Source organism: Erinaceus europaeus, chromosome 21 (assembly GCF_950295315.1).
Source record: "Erinaceus europaeus chromosome 21, mEriEur2.1, whole genome shotgun sequence".
Taxonomy (NCBI): domain Eukaryota; kingdom Metazoa; phylum Chordata; class Mammalia; order Eulipotyphla; family Erinaceidae; genus Erinaceus; species Erinaceus europaeus.
In genome coordinates, this window is record NC_080182.1 from 11,078,846 (window position 1) to 11,098,111 (window position 19,266).

The 19,266-nt window shown below is 46.8% G+C and overlaps 1 protein-coding gene across 1 annotated transcript; it reads left to right on the top strand.

The window, feature by feature from the left end:
• The first annotated feature begins 9,574 nt into the window (after window positions 1-9,574).
• SS18L2 (SS18 like 2) lies at window positions 9,575-15,487 on the top strand. Its single transcript, XM_007517384.3, has 3 exons — window positions 9,575-9,749; window positions 9,996-10,072; window positions 15,205-15,487. The coding sequence occupies exons 1-3, from the start codon at window positions 9,681-9,683 to the stop codon at window positions 15,290-15,292; spliced, it is 234 nt and encodes a 77-aa protein (XP_007517446.1). The 5' UTR covers window positions 9,575-9,680; the 3' UTR covers window positions 15,293-15,487.
• Window positions 15,488-19,266: the final 3,779 nt, after the last annotated feature.

A 19,266-nucleotide genomic window follows, 5' to 3' on the forward strand; every position in this document is an offset into this window, starting at 1 on the left:
GGCTGTGCGGAGCGAGCCGGGCGGCGCCGTCGACGTGAGCAGGCAGGAGAATCGCTGGCTGCAGGACACACCCGGGGCGTGTGATCCGCGGACCCCGCGTCGGGGCGGGAGGCTCCAGATAAGCAGAGCAAAGAGCACAGCCTGCTGCCAGCCTAGAGGAGGTGACAAAGTCCGCGCCGGAGGCAAACTCCAGCTGGGGGTGGGGGTAGCTTCGTCCTGCTCGGAGCCTCCGCGTTGTGCCATTCCCGCCTCCTTCTCTCTTTTTTAAAGCTTTTTATTTATTTATTATTGGATAGAGACAGACATTGAGATAGATGGGGAAGATAGAAGGGATTTAGATCTTTTTATTTATTATTGGATAGAGACAGAAACAGGGGGAGGTAGAGAGGGAACGAGAGACACCTGCAGCCTTGCTTCACTACTCGTGAAGCTTTCCGCCTGCAGGTGGGGACCGGGGGCTTGAACCCGGGTCCTTGTGCACTGTAATGTGTGCACTCAACCAGGTGCGCCACCGCCGGCCCCCATCCCCACCCCGCTTTGCCTTTCTCTGTTTCTTTAAAAAAAAAAAAGTTTTTTACTACCTTTATTTATTTATTGGATAAAGACAGCCAGAGATTGAGATGGGAGGGGGATATAGGGAGAGAAACACCTGCAGCTCTGCTTCACCACTCGCAAAGCTTTCCTCCTGCAGGTAGACACCGGGGACTCGAACCTGTGTCCTTGAGCACTGTAACATGTGCGCTCAAGCAGGTGTGCCACCACCCGGCCCCCTTTTTCATTTTTCTTTTTTGTTTGTTTGTTTTTGTTTTCCTCCCCAGAGCACTATTCTGCTCTGGCTTATGGGAGTGCAGGGGGGATTGAATCTGGGACTTTGGAGCCTCAGGCATGAGAGTCTCTTTGCATAACCATTATGCCATCTATCCTCACCCTCTCCGTCTCTATCTGAAGGTGAGCCCCTGCAAGAACAGAAAAACACAGTTCGGCTAGCACAAGGGAGACTCAGAAGCAGAGTTCCTCGGTGCACTCATCCATTGCATTTTAAGCACTGTGCCAGGCACTGTGCCAGAGACTGGAAATACAGTGAGCTTTGTTTCTCTTAGGATGGATGAAAGAGGGCTGGGGAGATGGCATAATGGCTATAAGGCAGAGCTGACTAGTGCTTTTGGTGGAAACAACAAAATGAGAGTAGCCTAAATACTGAGACAGGTATTTTTTCAGAGAATAGCAAGGTTTATGAGATAATTTCAAAAACTACTGGTCTTGGGAGTCTGAGACTGAGTAGGTGGCAGTGAAAAATTCAGTAAGAACTTCACAGGAATCTGAGTACTAAGCAAAAAAGAAAGAAAGAGCGTTTCAGAGAAGGAAGAATGTGGATAGCAGTTCCTGAAAGAGTGGCAAATAGGTTACTTTGTTCAACATAGCTCAATAGTAACTGACAAAGAGGGGGGAAAAAAAAACCTAGCTGACAATTGAACAGAAAAATGTTGATGGTATGCTTTTACCAAAGGTCATTTTGCTTGAAGTCATAGTATCAAGAAAAAAAACACACACATATATATATATTAGTAAAGGTTCTTTGACAGATAAAAAGAAACACAGGGAAGGTGAATAAGATGTTGATGTTTCAAAGGTGCAATATTTCAGTTAGAAAAAAAAATTTAAAGTTCTGGAGGAGTTTGGCAATCATGGTTACACAACAGTGTAACTAAATACCACATTCAAAGTGGTTAAAATGGGGGGGTTGGGCAGTAGTGCAGTGGGTTAAGTACACGTGGCGCAAAGCACAAGGACCAGCTTAAGGATCCTGGTTCGAGCCCCAGGCTCCCCACCTGCAGAGAAGTCACTTCACAGGCGGTGAAGCAGGTCTGCAGGTGTCTATCTTTCTCTCCCCTTCTCTGTCTTCCCCTCCTCTCTCCATTTCTCTCTGTCCTATCCAACAAGGAATGACATCAGCAACGACAATAATAACCACAACAAGGCTACAATAACAAGGGCAACAAAAGAAGGGAAAAGTAACCTCCAGGAGCAGTGGATTCATGGTGCAGGCATTGAGCCCCAGCAATAACCCTGGAGGCAAAAAAAAAAAAAAAGTGGTTAAAAGGGTAAATTTTGTTAGCTATATTATAACAACAAAAGGAAAAAAATTAAAAAACCCAGAGTAAAGAAGTGGATTGAGAACCACTACAGAGAAAACAGAATCCAGACCATGATACAGTAAATAGTTTGGACCAGTGAAAAACTGCTCAGATTCGCATTTGGTAATGCCACTTTGAGGGTTGGCAGTAGCACGCCTGGTACAGTATGAACACACATGTTACCAGGTGGGGGGCAGGCCTGGGGCTCAAGTCCCCCACCCCACCTCCAGGGAGGAAGTTTCACAAGCAGTGCTGCCAGTGTCACTCTCTTCCTTCTCACTGAAGCCCTCTGTCTCTATCAAAACAAGTAAATAAATAGAAAAGTGTATCACTCTGACTGCTATGAAGTTAAGGTCAAAAATGGAAAAAAAAAAAAAAAAAAAAAGGAAAGAAACTGTAGTGAGACCAGCTAAGAAGCAGATGCAGGGAGCCAGGTGGTGGCACACCTAGTTAAGTGCTTACATCACAGTGCACAAGGACTGGTGTTCAAGCCCCTGCTCACCATCTGTAGGGGGAAAGCTTCACAAGTGATGAAGCAGGGCTGCAGGTCTCTCTCTCTCTCTTTCTCATTCCCTTTCTACATCCATCCCTTTTTCTCTCTGTTTCTATCCAATAATAAATAAATGATTTTATTTATTTTATTTTTTGTTACCTTTGTTGTTTTTTTATTGTTGCTGTTATTGATGTCGTCATTGTTGGATAGGACAGAGAGAAATGGAGAGAGGAGGGTAAGACAGAGGGGGAGAGAAAGATAGACGCCTGCAGACCTGCCAGTGCATTCAACTGGGCAGGAGAAGGTTAACCTGGAGCTTGGTAGCATACAGAGAAATTTAGGAACAAAATCAACAGGACTTGGTAGTGAATTGGATGTGGCATGGTGATTTAGTAGCTTCAAGCCATGATTTAGCCTTGAGAGAGAGAACAGTTAATGGAGAGGTTCACTTAAATCTAGACTAGGAGGGAGTCGGCGGTAGTGCAGCGGGTTAAGTGCAGGTGGCACAAGGTGCAAGGACCAGAATAAGGATTCCAGTTCGAGCCCCCGGCTCCCCACCTGCAGGGGAGTCGCTTCACAAGCGGTGAAGCAGGTCTGCAGGTGTCTTTCTCTCCCCCTCTCTGTCTTCCCCTCCTCTCTCCATTTCTTTCTGTCCTATCCAACAACAAGGACATCAATAACTACAACAATAAAACAACAAGGGCAACAAAAGGGAATGAATAAATAAATAAATATTTTTTTTAAATCTAGACTAGGAGAGGATCTGATTTTTTTAAACTTTCTTTTTATTAGTGATTTAATAATGATCAACAAGACTGGGATAAGAAGGGTACAATTCCACACAATTCCCACAATCAGAGTTCTGTACCCCATTCCCTCCATGGGAAGTTTCCTGATTCTTTTTCTCTCTGGGAGTATGGGCCCAGGGTCATTATGAGGTATAGAAGGTGGGAGGTCTGGCTTTGTAGTTGCTTCCCTGCTGGACATGGGCGTTGGCAGATGGATCCATAACTCCAGCCTGTTTCTATCTTTCCCTAGTGGGGCAGGGCTCTGGGGAGGTGGAGTTCCAGGGCACACTGGTGGGGTCATCTGCCCAGGGAAGTCAGGTTGGCATCATGGTAGCATCTGTAACTTGGTGGCTGTAAAGCCTGAAGATAGAAAGAAGGGCAAAATGTTTAATAATCAGGAACCTAAAGGTAAGAATAGAACAGATGAGGGAGTCGGGCGGTAGCACAGTGGGTTAAGCACACATGGCGCAAAGTACAAAGACCGGCGGAAGGATCCTGGTTCAAGCCTCTGGCTCCCCACCTGCAGGGGAGTCCCTTCACAGGTGGTGAAGCAGGTCTGCAAGTGTCTGTCTTTCTCAACCCCTGTCTTCCTCTCTCCATTTCTCTCTGTCCTATCCAACAACAATGACATTAATAACAACAAAAACAATAACTACAACAATAAAAACAAGGGTAAAAGGGAATAAATAAATAAATGGCAAATGAGATTTGGGACCTTCATGTGGGAAGAAACTAGGAAGTCTATTTTAGGTATATTCCCAGAGGCCTATGATCTGATTTTTAGAGAACATTGATCTCTACTTCCATCTCAGATAAGCTGAAGTTGAGGGCACCTTTGAGAGAGTTCTGGTAAGAATACAGGCAGTTGGATATGTAGGTTGTAATTCAGTGTAAATGTCTGGGCTCGACACAGGCCTTGAAAAATATCACTTTGGGCAGGTGAAATAGCTCACTTGGATAACGTGCTGGACCCAGGTTTGAGCCCACCCCCCACCACCACACTGAAGAAAGCTGAGGTTCTGTAGTCTCTCCCTGCCTGCCTGCCTGCCTCTTTCCTTTCTTCCCTCAGTCTCTGTCTTCCTGTCTATCAAGAGAGGTGAGGGAGGAGTATGCTACCACCACACAGGTGGGAATTAAAGAATGGCTGACATAATCAGAGAAAAATATAAAAGGACCGAATAAATTTATGATAGAATCTAAGGTAAGATGGTTCACTTGGACGGTGCACTTGTTTGGTCACGTACATGACCCAGATTGAGCCTAGTCTCTATAGCACTGAGAGGAAGCATGGGTGTTGGCATCTCTTTCCCTCTGTCACTATGTCCTTGTCTTTCTTTCTTTCTTTCTTTCTTTCTTTCTTTCTTTCTTTCTTTCTTTCTTTTTTAAATTTATTTTCCCTTTTGTTACCCTTGTTGTTTTTTTATTATTGTTGTAGTTATTTTTGTTGTTATTGATGATGTCGTTGTTAGGACAGAGAGAAATGGAGAGAGGAGGGGAAGACAGAGGGGGAGAGAAAGACAGACACCTGCCAGCAGATCTGCTTCACCGCCTGTTCTTCTTCTAGCGTTTGCCCTTCTTCCGTAGCCAGTCAACAGCGTCAGGTTGAGCCTGATGTCAAGTTTCGAGACCTCCTTTGAATCTGGAGAGGTGGCAGTCGTTGACTATGTGGGTCATAGTCTGTCTGGAGCCACAGGGGCAGTTCGGGTCGTCTCTGGCTCCCCAGCGATGGAACATAGCGGCGCACCGGCCATGGCCTGTTCGATAGCGATTGAGGAGGGCCCAATCATAAAGTGCTAGGTCAAAGCCGGGTTGACGCTTGCAGGGGTCTGTGATGAGGTGTGTGTTCTTTACCTCAGCTGACTGCCAACTCTGTTTCCAAGAGTCTGGAACAGAGAAGTTCAGTGTAGGCGTAGGGGACCAGATTGGACGATGAGACGTCAAGCGTTGGACAGGGTGGGCGAAGATATCCGCGTATATTGGCAGGTCTGGTCGAGCGTAGACGTGGGAAATGAACTTAGATGATGCCGCATCCCGACGAATATCTGGCGGGGCGATGTTGCTAAGAACTGGCAGCCATGGAACCGGGGTGGAACGGATGGTTCCAGAAATGATCCTCATGGAGGAATATAATTTGGAATCGACCAAGTGGACATGGGGGCTACGGAACCAAACTGGGGCACAGTATTCTGCAGTGGAATAGCATAATGCCAGAGATGATGATCGTAGTGTGGAAGCGCCCGCGCCCCATGAGGAGCTGGCCAGTCTTGCAATGATGTGATTCCTCGCACCCACCTTTGCTGCAGTTTTTATGAGATGATCGTGAAATGACAGGGTGCGATCGAGAGTAACGCCAAGATAGACTGGCTGGGCTTCATGCCGGATTCTCGTATGGTCAAGCTGCACATTAAGCTCACACGAGGCCGAGGCATGGTGTAGATGGAAAACAGATGATACCATTTTTGCAGTGCTAGGGATTAGTGATTCTACTGCAGGTGGGGAACCTGGGGGCTCCAGTCGGGATCCTTACACCGGTCCTTGCACTTGTGCCACGTGCGCTTAACCCGCTGCTAACGCCTGACTCCCTGTCTTTGTCTTTCTATCTGAAAAAGTTAACCTGAAATGGTGAAGCCCCAGTAGTCAAGAAAATAAAGGAAAGAAAAGGAAGTCTAAGACGTCCTTCAGGGATCTCTCTCTCTCTCCTGATATCGTACCTCTGTGCAGTCAGTGCCCTCCCCCATTGAGGACTGTTCTTTAAGACAAATGATCCTGAGGTTAGGTCAGAAAAGATACAAGATGAGGGGCCAGGTGGTGGCGCACCTGGTTGAGCAGACATGATACACTGCACAAGGACCCGGGTTTGAGCCCCCAGTCCTCACCTGCAGGGGGAAAGCTTTGCGAGTGGAGAAGCAGGGCTGCAGCCTCGGTCTCCCTTCCTATCACCCCCTTCCCTCTTGCTTTCTAGCTGTTTCTGTCCAACAAATGAATAAAGAGAATTTTTTTTTAATGCGAGATGAAAAAGAAAAGGCAGGGGAGTCGGGCGGTAGCGCAGCAGGTTAAGCGCACGTGCTGCACAGCACAAGGACTGACATGAATCCCGGTTTGAGCCCCCGGCTCCCCACCTGCAGGGGAATCGCTTCACAGGTGGTGAAGCAGGTCTGCAGGTGTCTGTCTTTTTCTCCCCCTCTCTGTCTTCCCCTCCTCTCTCCATTTCTCTCTGTCCTATCCAACAACGACATCAATAACAACAACTACAATAAAATAACAAGGGTGACAAAAGGGAATAAATAAATAAGTATTTTTAAAAATAAAAGTAATAATAATAAAACAAGGGCAACAAAAGGGAAAATAAAAGAAATACAATTTTTAAAAAATCTAAAACAGAATAATAAGAAGAGGGTCTTATACTTCTGGTTGGTGTGGGTGTTATGGCTCAGGAATAGCAGTGATCATTTTGTTTCCAGGCCCCTGAAGCTTTCTCTTCCAGGCCTCCTTGTTCCTCTCTTCTCAGGCCACATCCTAAACCTCACAGAGAAACTCATCAGCTTCAAAGTTTCCTGCATCCATCCCAGAGCTTCCACTCTTAAAAAAAAAAAAAAAATTTTTTTTTTTTTTTGGTGTTTGAGGATTCCATGGATAAACCTTGTCTTTCTGCCTTCTGCCTCTCCACTTCACTGAAAGCTCTCGCACCAAGAACAACAAAGGTCTACTTGACTTTCACTGGCATTTGTCACTGCTGTCCTACCTCCTGTTCTCATGCTTTCTTTTTTAAGATTTTATTTATTTATTCACTAGAAATGATAGGACAGAGAGAAAAAAACCAGACATCACTCTGGTACATGTGCTGCCCAGGGACCGAACTCAGGACCTCATGCTTGAGAGTCCAAAGCCCCATTCACTGCACCACCTCCCAGACCACCTTTTGAATTCTTTTTCTTTTCTTTTTCTTTCTTTCTTTTTTTTTTTATAGGACAGAGGGAAACTGAGAAGGGAGAAAAAATAAAAGGGGAGAGAGAGAGAGAGAGAGAGGGAGAGAGACTGCACTGTTTCACTGTTTGTGAAGCTTCCCCACTGAAAGTGGGCACCTGGGGCTTGAACCTGGGTCCTGGTGCATGGAAATATGGTGCTTAACTAGGTGCACCACTGCATGGTTCATCATCTTGGAATTTTTCTCTGAGGGGGGGTGGCTGAAATACGGTATCATATATCCTTACAGTATCTGGAGGCTTGGGTAGGTAGTTATTAGGATGGTTTCTATGGGATATTATGACAGGTAGGGTAAAAACATCACCACAGAGGTGTCGGGCGGTAGTGCAGCGGGTTAAGCACACATGGCGCAAAGTGCAAGGACCGGAGTAAGGATTCCCCGTTCAAGCCCCCTGCTCCCCACCTGCAGGGGACTCACTTCACAGGCGGTGAAGCAGGTCTGCAGGTGTCTGTCTTTCTCTCCCCCTCTCTGTCTTCCCCTCCTCTCTCCATTTCTCTCTGTCCTATCTAACAATGACGATGACATCAATTACAACAACAATAATAACTACAACAATAAAACAACAAGGACAACAAAAGGGAATAAAAAAATCACCACAGGTAGGGTATTCTGCTCTGCTTTTTGACCATTGAGGATGTAGTTAGCAGCCCAGTGTCTTCAGAAGGGATTCTTTCAGTTCCTTGGGATTTAATTCTATCCACCCAATTAAAAGACTATTGCATCTCTACCATGTGCTATCTAGCTAGCCAAAAGAGGCTCATTCTTTTTCTTAAGTACTTTGACTAAACATTCTCCTGGACTTAAACTTCCTCTTACTTCTCTAGTCTTTCTTCTCTCATTCTCTTCCACCTTCACTTTTATAGTTTCTTCTCCTTTTCCATGAGGGAAACCAACACACTTTCCTTGAGCAATTCCATCCATTGCATGACTCCAGACTATTTCTTACAAGTGATTCATCTCAGGGCTTATATTTCCAGCCCAACCTTTGATCCTGTGTTCCAGGCCCAAACACCTACCCATGGACTTCAGCATCTTCATCTGACATCACCTCAAACGGTACTTGTCCACAGTTGAATTTTTCACTCTCACCTCCAGTTCAGTTGCTCCCCCACACTTACCAACCTCCACCGATAGATGGCACTACCATTCTCTCAGTTGCCAAAGCCAGTCTTTCCTAATTCCTCTTTCTCCCTCCACTCCCCATTAAATCACTAAGACCTGTCAAGATTTTTCCCAATTGTCTTTTTTTTTTTTTTTTTGGTCACCAGGGGGTTACTGCTGAAGCTTAGTGTATGCACGGCTCCAGCATTCTCGACAGCCACTTTTACATGCTCGCCTTCCTTCCTTCCTTCTTCCCTTCCTGCCTCCCGTCCTACCCTTCTCTCTCTTTCTGATAGAGGTGAAACACACAGAGAGAAAGATTAAGAGAGACAGAAGTAAGAAAAGACACTGCAGCACTGTCCCACCACTTGTGAAGCTGCCCCTGCAGGTGAGAACCAGAGGCATCAACCTGGGTCCTCATGTGTAACGTGCACTCAGCCAGGTGCGCCACCACCTGGCCCCCTTTCCCAGTGCTTTACAAGTGCACACACTTTAAAAAAATGTCGGGGAGTCAGGCGGTAGCGCAGCGGGTTAAGCGCACGTGCACAAAGCACAAGGACCGGTGTGAGGATCCCGGTTTGAGCCCCAGCTCCCCACCTGCAGGAGTCACTTGAAGAGAAAAATCTAACCATCTCTCACAGTTTTATCATCTGTAAAATGGGGGGGGGGGGGAATAGTACTTTCTTGGGCTCTAAATTGCACAGGGATTATGATTCCCTAAAGGAAAAAACAGGAACAGAAGGCAGTTGCTTCCTCAAACAGAATAAAACTGGCATTAGTGTTTCCCCGAGCCCTGCAGTGTTTGCTTAGGCTGCAAGCAACACCTGCAGTTGGCACTCCAGATGCAGCCCAGATATGGCCAGAGCGATGCCTAAAAGAGCTTGTTGGGGAAGAGCTGACACGGCCCCAGCCCGGGCCAGCTTGCAAGACTGCGCAGGCGCAAAGGGTACGCTAACGGCAGTTCCCCTGGGGGCGGGGCCTGGCGAGGCATCACTCTTGGTGTCCAATCGCAAGGGACGTTCCTCCCGTCCCCTCGCCCTCTAGGCAGATGACGCGATGCGCATGCGCCCCGCAGGCCACACCTCTCGCGAACCCAGCGGGCCGCATCCGCATCGCTTCCGCGGTAGCTGGTTGGCTGTGGTTCTACGCGGAGGGCTTCTCCGGGCCGGGTTCCTAGGATGTCAGTGGCCTTCGTGCCGGACTGGATGCGAGGCAAGGCGGAAGTAAATCAGGAGACTATCCAGCGGGTGAGCGCCGGCGCGGGCAAAGGAGGGGTATCCTGGAGGGCGGCGGTGCGGGAAGGTCCCTGGAGGGTGGCAGCCCAGCGGAGCCTGGGGCGCAGGTGCGCCAGGTGTGTGCAGGTGCGCCAGGTGTGCGCCAGGTGCGGCCTGGAGAGCCGAGAAGGAGCCAGCCGCCGCGTGTGTGTGTGTGTGTGTGTGTGTGTGTGTGTTTCCGCCGAGCTGAGCTCTGCCCTGACCCTTTGGTCCTGACAGCTCCTGGAGGAGAATGACCAGTTGATCCGCTGCATCGTGGAGTATCAGAATAAGGGCCGAGCGCATGAGTGCGTCCAGTAAGTCCCCCCACCCCAACAACAACACACACACCCGGGTGGTGGTGGGATACAGCAGGCTGTCCCCAGACTGTCCAGACAGGCTGCTTGTTGCTTACCTGCCCATGCACTGTAAGCAACGGGAGGTGGTGGCAGCTGGGTGGGGTGAGCAGCCCAGGGGGAGACTGGAGAGCATTGGCCATTAACCCAAAGATGGTCGGCTCATGCTTTTCCACTTGAGCGAGGGGGTCAGATCATTTGACTGCTAAGTTCCCATCCACTTCCAATTGCAATTAGCCTGTAGCGCACAGAGATGAAGAAGAGATTGCCAAGTTAAAGAAAAGCTGAATTCTGCAGAGTAAACGAATGTACTATGCAGCCATGTAAAGGTGTCCTCCTTTAGGGACTGTGCTTTACATTGAACTCTGACATTTAGTGACTTGCTTTTCTGGTTTAAAGTAGACATGTCGTCGTTTTTCTACATGGAAAATAGCTATAAAATACTAGGTTTGGTGCTGTCAACCTATAAGAAGAAAGTAGGCAGCCCAGGAGGTAGTGCACTGCATGGGTTGCAGAGTTCAATCCCCAGCCTCGCGATGTTCTGATTCTCGTCTTTCTCCTCCTCTTTTCCTTCATGAATAAATTTTCTGGAAAGGTCATCCAAAATTTTTGGACTTTTTGGCATTGCCCAGGCCATGTTTCCTCACCACTAGTCTGATTTGTCTTCCTGGGTAGAAAATTCTACATTGCAGCTGAGAATCACTACTATAGTAAGCTCACATTGATCATGAAAAGCTCAGCCCTGGGAGTCTGCGGGAGCGCAGCGGGTCAAGCGGGTCCTTGGCGCCAAACGCAAGGACCGGAGTAAGGATCTCTGTTGGAGCTCCCGGCTCCCCACCTGCATGGGAGTCGCTTCACAAGCGGTGAAGCAGATCTGCAGGTGTCTGTATTTCTTTCCCCCTGTCTGTCTGTCTTCTTCTTTCTCCATTTCTCTCTGTCCTATCCAACAACAATAAAATAACAAGGGCAACAAAAGGGAATAAATAAATAAAATTTTTAAAAATACCTAAAAAGTAAAAAAAAGCTCAGCCCTTTCTAAAATTTGTTGGTCACATATTTTATAAGTACTACTGAGTATCAGACAGCTGCAGGTACTGGAGAATTAGTGCCAAAATAGATTCTTTGTCTGTTCTCACAGGACTTCCATTCTTGACACTAGAATCTTGAGATGAGATCATATAATAGGGCTCTGAGTAGGGATAAAGTGGGGTGAGTGGGCAGAGGCACGCTGTTGTATGTTGTCTGTATATGATGTGGCATCTCATGTGTGAGAGAACCAGCTGTGCATTAGGTGGAAAAGCACCCATGTAGGCAAGAGCCTGCTAGATATCTTTAAGTCACAGCAAGGAGGCTCCTGTGGTCAAAATCTGGTGAGCGGCGGGGACTCAAGAGAGGTGACTAAAAGCCCTGAAGCATGCAGGGTTACGTAACTCACAGGGGAAGCTCAGCTTTATTCAGAATGAGATGGGAGCCTTTGAAGGATTCTAAATGGAGGTATAAAGTGGTCTTGACTTAAATTGTAGAATTATCACTTTGGTTGCTAAGTGGAGAATAGAATAGAATAGAATAGAATAGAATAGAATAGAATAGAATAGAATAGAATAGAATAGAATAGAATAGAATAGAGGTGTAAAGATAGAGCAGGGGGACCAGTTAACAGAAGGTGTTCCACCCAGCTTCTAGCCGAATCTCCATTACATTGGAAGAAGCTTCAGTGCTGTGGTTCATTCCTTCCTTTTGAATATGTTTATTTATTATTGGATAGATACAGAGAGAAATGGAGAGAGGTGGGGAAGATAGAGAAGGAAAGAGATAAGAAAGACACCAGCAGCCCTGCTTCATCACTTGTGAAAGTTTCCCCCTGCAGGTGGGGACCAGGGGCTTGAACCTGGGTCCTTGTGCACTGTAACATGTGCATTTGACCATATGTATCACTGCCTGATCCCCAACGTTGTAATTTCTTTCCTTTCCTTCCCTTTTTTTTTTTTCTTTTGCCTCTAGGGTTATTGCTGGAGCTTGGTGGTGCCAATACTGCAAATCCACTGCTCCTAGAGGCCATTATTTACATTTGTTTGAGAGAGGAGGGGGGTGGATAAAGGAGAGAGAAAAAAAAACATCAGGGGCTTGAACCTAGGTCCTTGCCTAGGTCCATGTGCTATGTATTGTGTGCACTTAACCTGGTGTGCCACCGCCCGGCCCCCATTTCTCCTTTTTCTCTCTTCCTGTCTCTCTCTCCCCCAACACTCTCTTTTTAAGTGAATAAAGTTTTTATTTCTTTTAATTTACTGGAACCCAGCTCAGCTCTGCCTTATGTTAGTGCTATAGATTGAAGCTGGAATTGTTGGTGCTTTCAAGTGTGAAAGCTTTTTTTGGATAACCATTCATTATGTTCTCTCCTCAGTCCATAACAACTTTTGTTTGTTTGTTTGGCTTGTTCCATACATATATAGATATAGATGATAGATGATAGAGATAGATGTTGTTTTCGCCGGGCTGGCTTCACGGGCGGATAACAGACGACCCGGGACTCATGGCTGGGTTGTATGCAGTATCTCTTTATTCATGCAGGACACAGCGCAATCTAAGCCGAGCTAAGCTAAACTAAAAACTACAAACAATCTTGTCCTTATAAATATACTAGCCCAGTAGGGTGGAAACAGGATGCGATGCAGAGAGGGTGGAGAGAAAAGTGACTGGTGAAAATCAGGGTATGACAAGGAGAGAGGGCGGAGCAGGTGAGAATTCTACCACTAAACCACCAATGCCCTGGAGGGAAGGTGGTGCTTGTTAACAGAGGTTATGTAAATAGAATGAAGTGGTTATGTAAATAGAATAGTGTTAAGCAGGGGGGATTTAAACCAAATGAAACAGAAGAGGTTTTTTAAAGCATACCAACAGATAAGATAGATATAGATATTTTTTTTTACTAGATCCCTTTCCAGCTCTGATTTATGATGGTGTTTGGGGATTATACCTGGGACCATTGGTGCCTCAGGCATGAAAGTCTTTTTGCACAACCATCTTGCTATCTCCCCAACCCTTTTAAGTGAATAAAGTATTTTTACTAAAAGTAATTAGTTATTGGGAGTCGGGCTGTAGCGTAGCTAGTTAAGTGCACGTGGTGCAAAGCACAAGGACCGGCAGAAGGATCCTGGTTTGAGTCCCCGGATCCCCACCTGCAGGGGAGTCGCTTCACAAGCGGTGAAGCAGGTCTGCAGGTGTCTTATCTTTCTCTCCCCCTCTGTCTTCCCCTCCTCTCTCCATTTCTCTCTGTCCTGTCCAACAACAATGACATCAGTAACAACCACAATAATAACTACGATAATAAAAACAACAAGGGCAACAAAAGGGAATAAAAAATATTAATTAAAAAAAATAAATACTTAGTTATTAACAAGAGAAAGAGAACCAGAGTTTTATTCTGGCACTTGTGATGCTGGGGACTAAACTCAGGACCTCCTGCTTGAAAGTCAAATGTTTTATCCACTACACCACCTCCTGGGGTGTGTGTGTATGAGTGTGTGTGTGTGTGTATGAGTGTGTGTGTATGAGTGTGTGTGTGTGAGTGTGTGTGTGTGAGTGTGTGTGTGAGTGTGTGTGTGTGTGTGAGTGTGTGTGTGAGTGTGTGTGTGAGTGTGTGTGTGTGAGTGTGTGTGTGTGTGAGTGTGTGTGTGTGAGTGTGTGTGTGTGTGTGAGTGTGTGTGTGTGTGAGTGTGTGTGTGTGAGTGTGTGTGTGTGTGAGTGTGTGTGTGTGTGAGTGTGTGTGTGTGTGAGTGTGTGTGTGTGTGTGTGTGAGTGTGTGTGTGAGTGTGAGTGTGTGTGTGTGTGTGTGTGAGTGTGTGTGTGTGTGTGTGAGTGTGTGTGTGTGAGTGTGTGTGTGTGTGAGTGTGTGTGTGTGTGTGTGAGTGTGTGTGTGTGTGTGTGAGTGTGTGTGTGTGAGTGTGTGTGTGTGTGAGTGTGTGTGTGTGAGTGTGTGTGTGAGTGTGTGTGTGTGTGAGTGTGTGTGTGTGTGTGTGTGAGTGTGTGTGAGTGTGTGTGAGTGTGTGTGTGTGTGTGTGTGAGTGTGTGAGTTGGCCTCTCTTCCCTTTTCCTTCTCTCTCTCCCTTTAAGGTATATTTTATTGATTACATATGAGTTTCACATGAAACAGAAGAGAAAGAAGCCAGAACACACACTGGTATACACATTTAAATTGGGAACCTTAGGCATAAGAGCCTAATATTACAGTCGAGCCATTTCTTCAGCCACTTCTCACTTTCTATCTGGAACAGTGGAGTAGAGAAGCCCAGAGAAAGAGAGGAGAGACAGAAAATATGAATAGGAGGCAAGTTTGACTGTGACTTGCCCTCCAGAAGTAGGTATGATATTAAGGGATGTGATTCTAGATATATATTTAGCTTGAATGTGTTAAGAAGGCTGATAATACTGAATCATTCAGTGGATGAACCATTCTGTTAGAATGGGTGAACGGGAGTCGGGCGGTAGGTAGCGCAGCGGTTAAGGGCACGAGATGTAAAGTGCAAGGATTGGTGTAAGGATCCTGGTTTGAGCCCACAGCTCCCCACCTGCAGGGGAGTCAAGCAGGTCTGCAGGTGTCTGTCTTTCTCTCCCCCTCTCTGTCTTTCCAGCCTCTCTCCATTTCTTTCATTCCTATCCAACAATGACACCATCAATAACAACAGCAACAATAAGAAAACAAGGGCAACAAAAGGAAAAATTAAAAAAAAAAAAGAATGGGGAGTCAGGTGGTAGCACAGAGAGTTAAGCGCAAAGCACAAGGACCAGCATAAAGATCCCCGTTTGAGCCCCTGGCTTCCCACCTGCAGGGGAGTCGCTTCACAGGCAATGAAGCAGGTCTGCAGGTGTCTGTCTTTCTCTCCTCCTCTCTGTCTTCCCCTCCTCTCTCCATTTCTCTCTGTCCTATCTAACAACGGTGACATCAGTAACAACAACAATAACTATAACAATACAACAAGGGCAACAAGGTAATTTAAAAAAAAAAAAAGAATGGGTGAACTTTCTAGGTTGCTACTATTCTTCATGTTCAGTAAAAACAATCCTCTTAACTTTTACCTCTAACTTCTTACCCACAGGTACCAGCAGGTGTTACACAGAAATCTCATTTATCTGGCTACCATTGCAGATGCCAGCCCAACCAACACTGCAAAGGAAATGGAATAATCTTCCAGCTGGCTGCTGTAAGGAGCAACTGAACACAGCCAATTTCCCATGAAATGGAGCTGGGATCTGTACCAGTCAGCCTTCTAAAACACACGTGAAGCCTCTGTGGCTTTTAAAATTTAAAAATGTGAAGAAAGCTACAAAATTAGCCATTCTCACTGTAAAACTTTAAGAAGGGTTCTAGCCCTTAACTGGCCTCCCTTTTCCACTGTCTACAGAGTTGGTGTTTACACTGTACATGGCAAATGGGCTATTCACAAGCCTGATCTGTTGGGATGTTTACTGAGAACTATGCGGGGTTTTTTTAGGCTTTAATTCATGATGATGTTTAGAGAGGAGTCAGTGTTAAAGCCTGGATTCCTAGCAATACTGGGCTTGCAGATCTACCTGGCGGCCTACTTGACTTAACTATACAGGACTTCGTTCTCACTGGAATGTGAGCCCCCGTTGATGTCTTGTTTGGGGCATCCCCCAAAGAAAAGCCTGAGACAAAAGCTCATGTCTGGTTAATTTACTGGGGAGATGATGTCTGGAAACCAGGGGAAGGCAGTGGAGACAGTGACATAGGTAGGGAGGAGAAGCCACCGAGAGGTGTGTCATAGAAGTCACTGTTAAGAGTCAGAAGTGCCTCAGTTCTTCGGGGATCATATGAAAGGTCCCCGCGATGTTTACCTGAGAGACGCTGATTAGGGGTTGTCTACACAAAAGTTAGTTCTCCTAACAAGCGGTTCTGTGACCAAGAGAGTCCTCAGATGTCAAAGAAGGTAGAAGAAAGTGGAAATCTGTGAAGTGGGTATTGGCCAACACAGGGTGAGTGTGACCTTGTAGAGGAGCCAGCCACTTGTGACTGCAGCCTGTGTCAGGTAGACAAGGGCCAGTGACTGCACTGGAGGTCCATGCTGGGGAGTGTGGGATCTGAGCCAGCAGGTGTGGCCCATGCCAGTTAAGTGGAGCTTCCTGCTTAGCAGGGGAAGCACCCTTAAAGACTTGTCCACTTCTCTCCCAGAGGAAAGGTTTTTGTGACCTGCTGTGTCTCGTCCCTTTGTCTCTTGGGAAGGATGTTTGAGCCAGTATGCAGAGGGTTGAGTCAGGGCAAACTCACAGTTTCTGGGAATAACTGGAGATGCAGTCTTCACTTCTAAGGGCATAATCAAGGTTGGCACGGGTCCTCATGTGCGCCCTGGCCCATCTCTGTGCTTCCAAGCCAGCCTGAAATACCAGCATTTGCAATTCTTGTTTAAGGACTTACAACTTGAAACACTTGTCAAAGATGATCTTAAAAAAAGCAAAAAAGGCACCATCGTGACGGCGTTGCTGTCGCTCGCCCTGGACCAGCCGGTGCGCCAGGACCTGGCCATGACGCGAGGTGTCGCTGATCAGCAAGGTGCTGCCGGTGGGCGGCATCAAGAAGAAGACAATCCATCGCGGCCAAGCGCGCAGGCAACACGTGTGTGGTGCTGCCGGCCGAGAACCGCAGCGACTTCCTGGAGCTGCCGGGCTTCCTGCACGACGGACAGGCTGGAGGTGTGCACGCTGGTGCTGCAGCGCTGAGACGGAACAGACACAAGACGGAGACAGAGCGACGGAACAGACACAAGACGGAGACAGAGCGACCGAGACACACTCAGCGTTTATTGGTGGGGGGCCGGGGGCTCAGTCCTTCTTGGCCGCAGCCTTGCGCATGTCGGCCAGCACCTTGCTCAGCTCCTCGCGCTTCCTCTTGGTGCGGATGTGGGTCCCGACCTGCGGAGACGGACGGACAGATGGAGCGTCAGCAGAGCCGGGGCCCCAATAAAGAGCCTCCCTCTCTGCCTCCCGAAAAAAAAAAAAAAGCAAAAAAAAAAACCCAAACCTAGTCTCCATTTGTAGAGAACCGTTATCTTTCCTCAGGACCTCCTGCTTTAGGAATTAAGTGCCAAAGTCGGCAAGATAGCTCACCTGGATAGAGCACTTGCTTGGCCATGTGTGAAACCCAGGTTCAAGTCCGGCCCCTGCTGCAATGAAAGACCCTGCAGTGCTGTTATGTCTTTCTCTCTCTCTCACCCCCATGTCCCTATCTGAAAAGTTACCAGTCCAGAACGGTGAAGTCTCTAGAAAAAAGAAAATTAAATTCCACTTAACCAGTGTGTCCTCCAACTTCAGTGGGTTAAACTGATCTCCCAGTGGCCTGTAAAGGACCTGAACTTGATCTCTTGAATTTCCAAACCTGCCTCTCAGGATTTGTAACAATGGTGGCTTTTGTCAGTGTCACTCTCCTGGGGCAAGGATAAGGCAGCTAAAACAAAGAAAGCAGGTAATGAACATGCCAAGCTGGTTTTCCTCTTCCTTGTGAGCTCTCATGACCTTCTGGGACTCCCAAGTAAGAATGCCTCCGGAGGAAATAACGCTCAGGATTATCTCATGACCTTTAGCCACTGCAACAAAAGCCCCATTACTGGAGATAATCTGAGTGAGTGTATTAAGCTGGGTACATGGCGTCTTCATTTTATTGTTACACTTAAATCATATATATTGCTTTGAATTTTTTTCCATTTTATTTTTCTTTTTTTATAATACTCCTTTTGTTGTCCTTATTTATTTTTTTATTGTTGTAGTTATTGTTATTGATGTCATTGTTGGATAGGACAGAGAGAAATGGAAAGAGGAAGGGAAGACAGAGGGGGATAAAAAGACAGACACCTGCAGACCTACTTCACCGCCTGTGAAATGACTTCCCTGCAGGTGGGGAGCCAGGGGCTCTAACTGGGATCCTTATGCCAGTCTTTGCGCTTTGCACTACGTGCACTTAATCCGCTTGCTACCGCCCGACTCCCCATTTTCTTTTATTTATTTACTTATTTTTTGCCGCTAGGGTTATTGCCTGCACTACAAATCCACTGCTTCTGTGGCCACTTAAAAAATTTTTTTTGATAGGACAGAGAAATTGAGAGGGGAGGGGGAGATAGGGAGAGAGAAAGAGATACCTGCAGACCTGCTTCACAGCTTGTGAAGTGACCCCCTTGCAGGTGAGGAGCTGGGGGCTCGAACTGGGAGCCTTACACTCCATTATATAGTTACAGAAGGTGAATCTAGGACCTCACATACTATAGGCATGCTCTAGAGCCGTGGCCCAGTTTTTCTTTATTTATATATTTTATTGTTGGTAATGAGATACAAAACCATTGATTACTCCATCATCCATGAAGTTTCTTGTGGTTTCTTTGTTGTTTGCATGCCATGCCAGAGATTGGACCCAGAGCCTTACATGTGTGAGAAATGTGTTCTGTTGAGTTCCCTCAAGTCCCAAATTTATTCCATTTTCATAAAAGCAACATTAGGATACATTACAGTTCACAAGGACTCAGCTTCAAGCCCTGCAAGGAGAAAGCTTCACGAGTGCTGAAGCAGGGCTGCAGGTATCTTCTCTCTCCCTGTGTTTCACCCCTCTTCCCCCTCTCAATTTCTCTGTCTCTATCCAATAGTTAATAAAATCAGAAATACATTTTTTAAAGAGCAGCCTTCGGGGGCTAATTCATCTGCGCCTGTGCCCCAGTGAAAACGCCGCAGGCTCCTTCGGAACCTTTCTCTCCAGTCGCTAGGGCCTTCTTTGTCCTTCCTGAATATTCAGTAAGTCTGGAGGTCCAGGAGGAGGTTATTTTCATTTATTTGTGGTAAATTTATTGATTGGGGGGCAATATGGAGATCAACATAACCCCTTTTTAAAATGTTTTACTTTTTTATTTATTGGATATAGACAGAAATGGAGAGGGGAGGGGGAGGCCTAGGCAGTGGCACAACCGGTCACATGATGCACATCACACTAGGCACAAGGACCTGAGTTCAAGCCCCGGCTCCCCACCTGCAGGGGGGACACTTCACAAGCAGTGAAGCAGGTCTGCAGGTGTGTTCTTATCTCTCCCTATCTCCCCCTTCTCTCAACTTCCCTGTCCTCTAGCAAATGAAAAAGACTTGGGGGGAAAATGGCCACCAGGGGG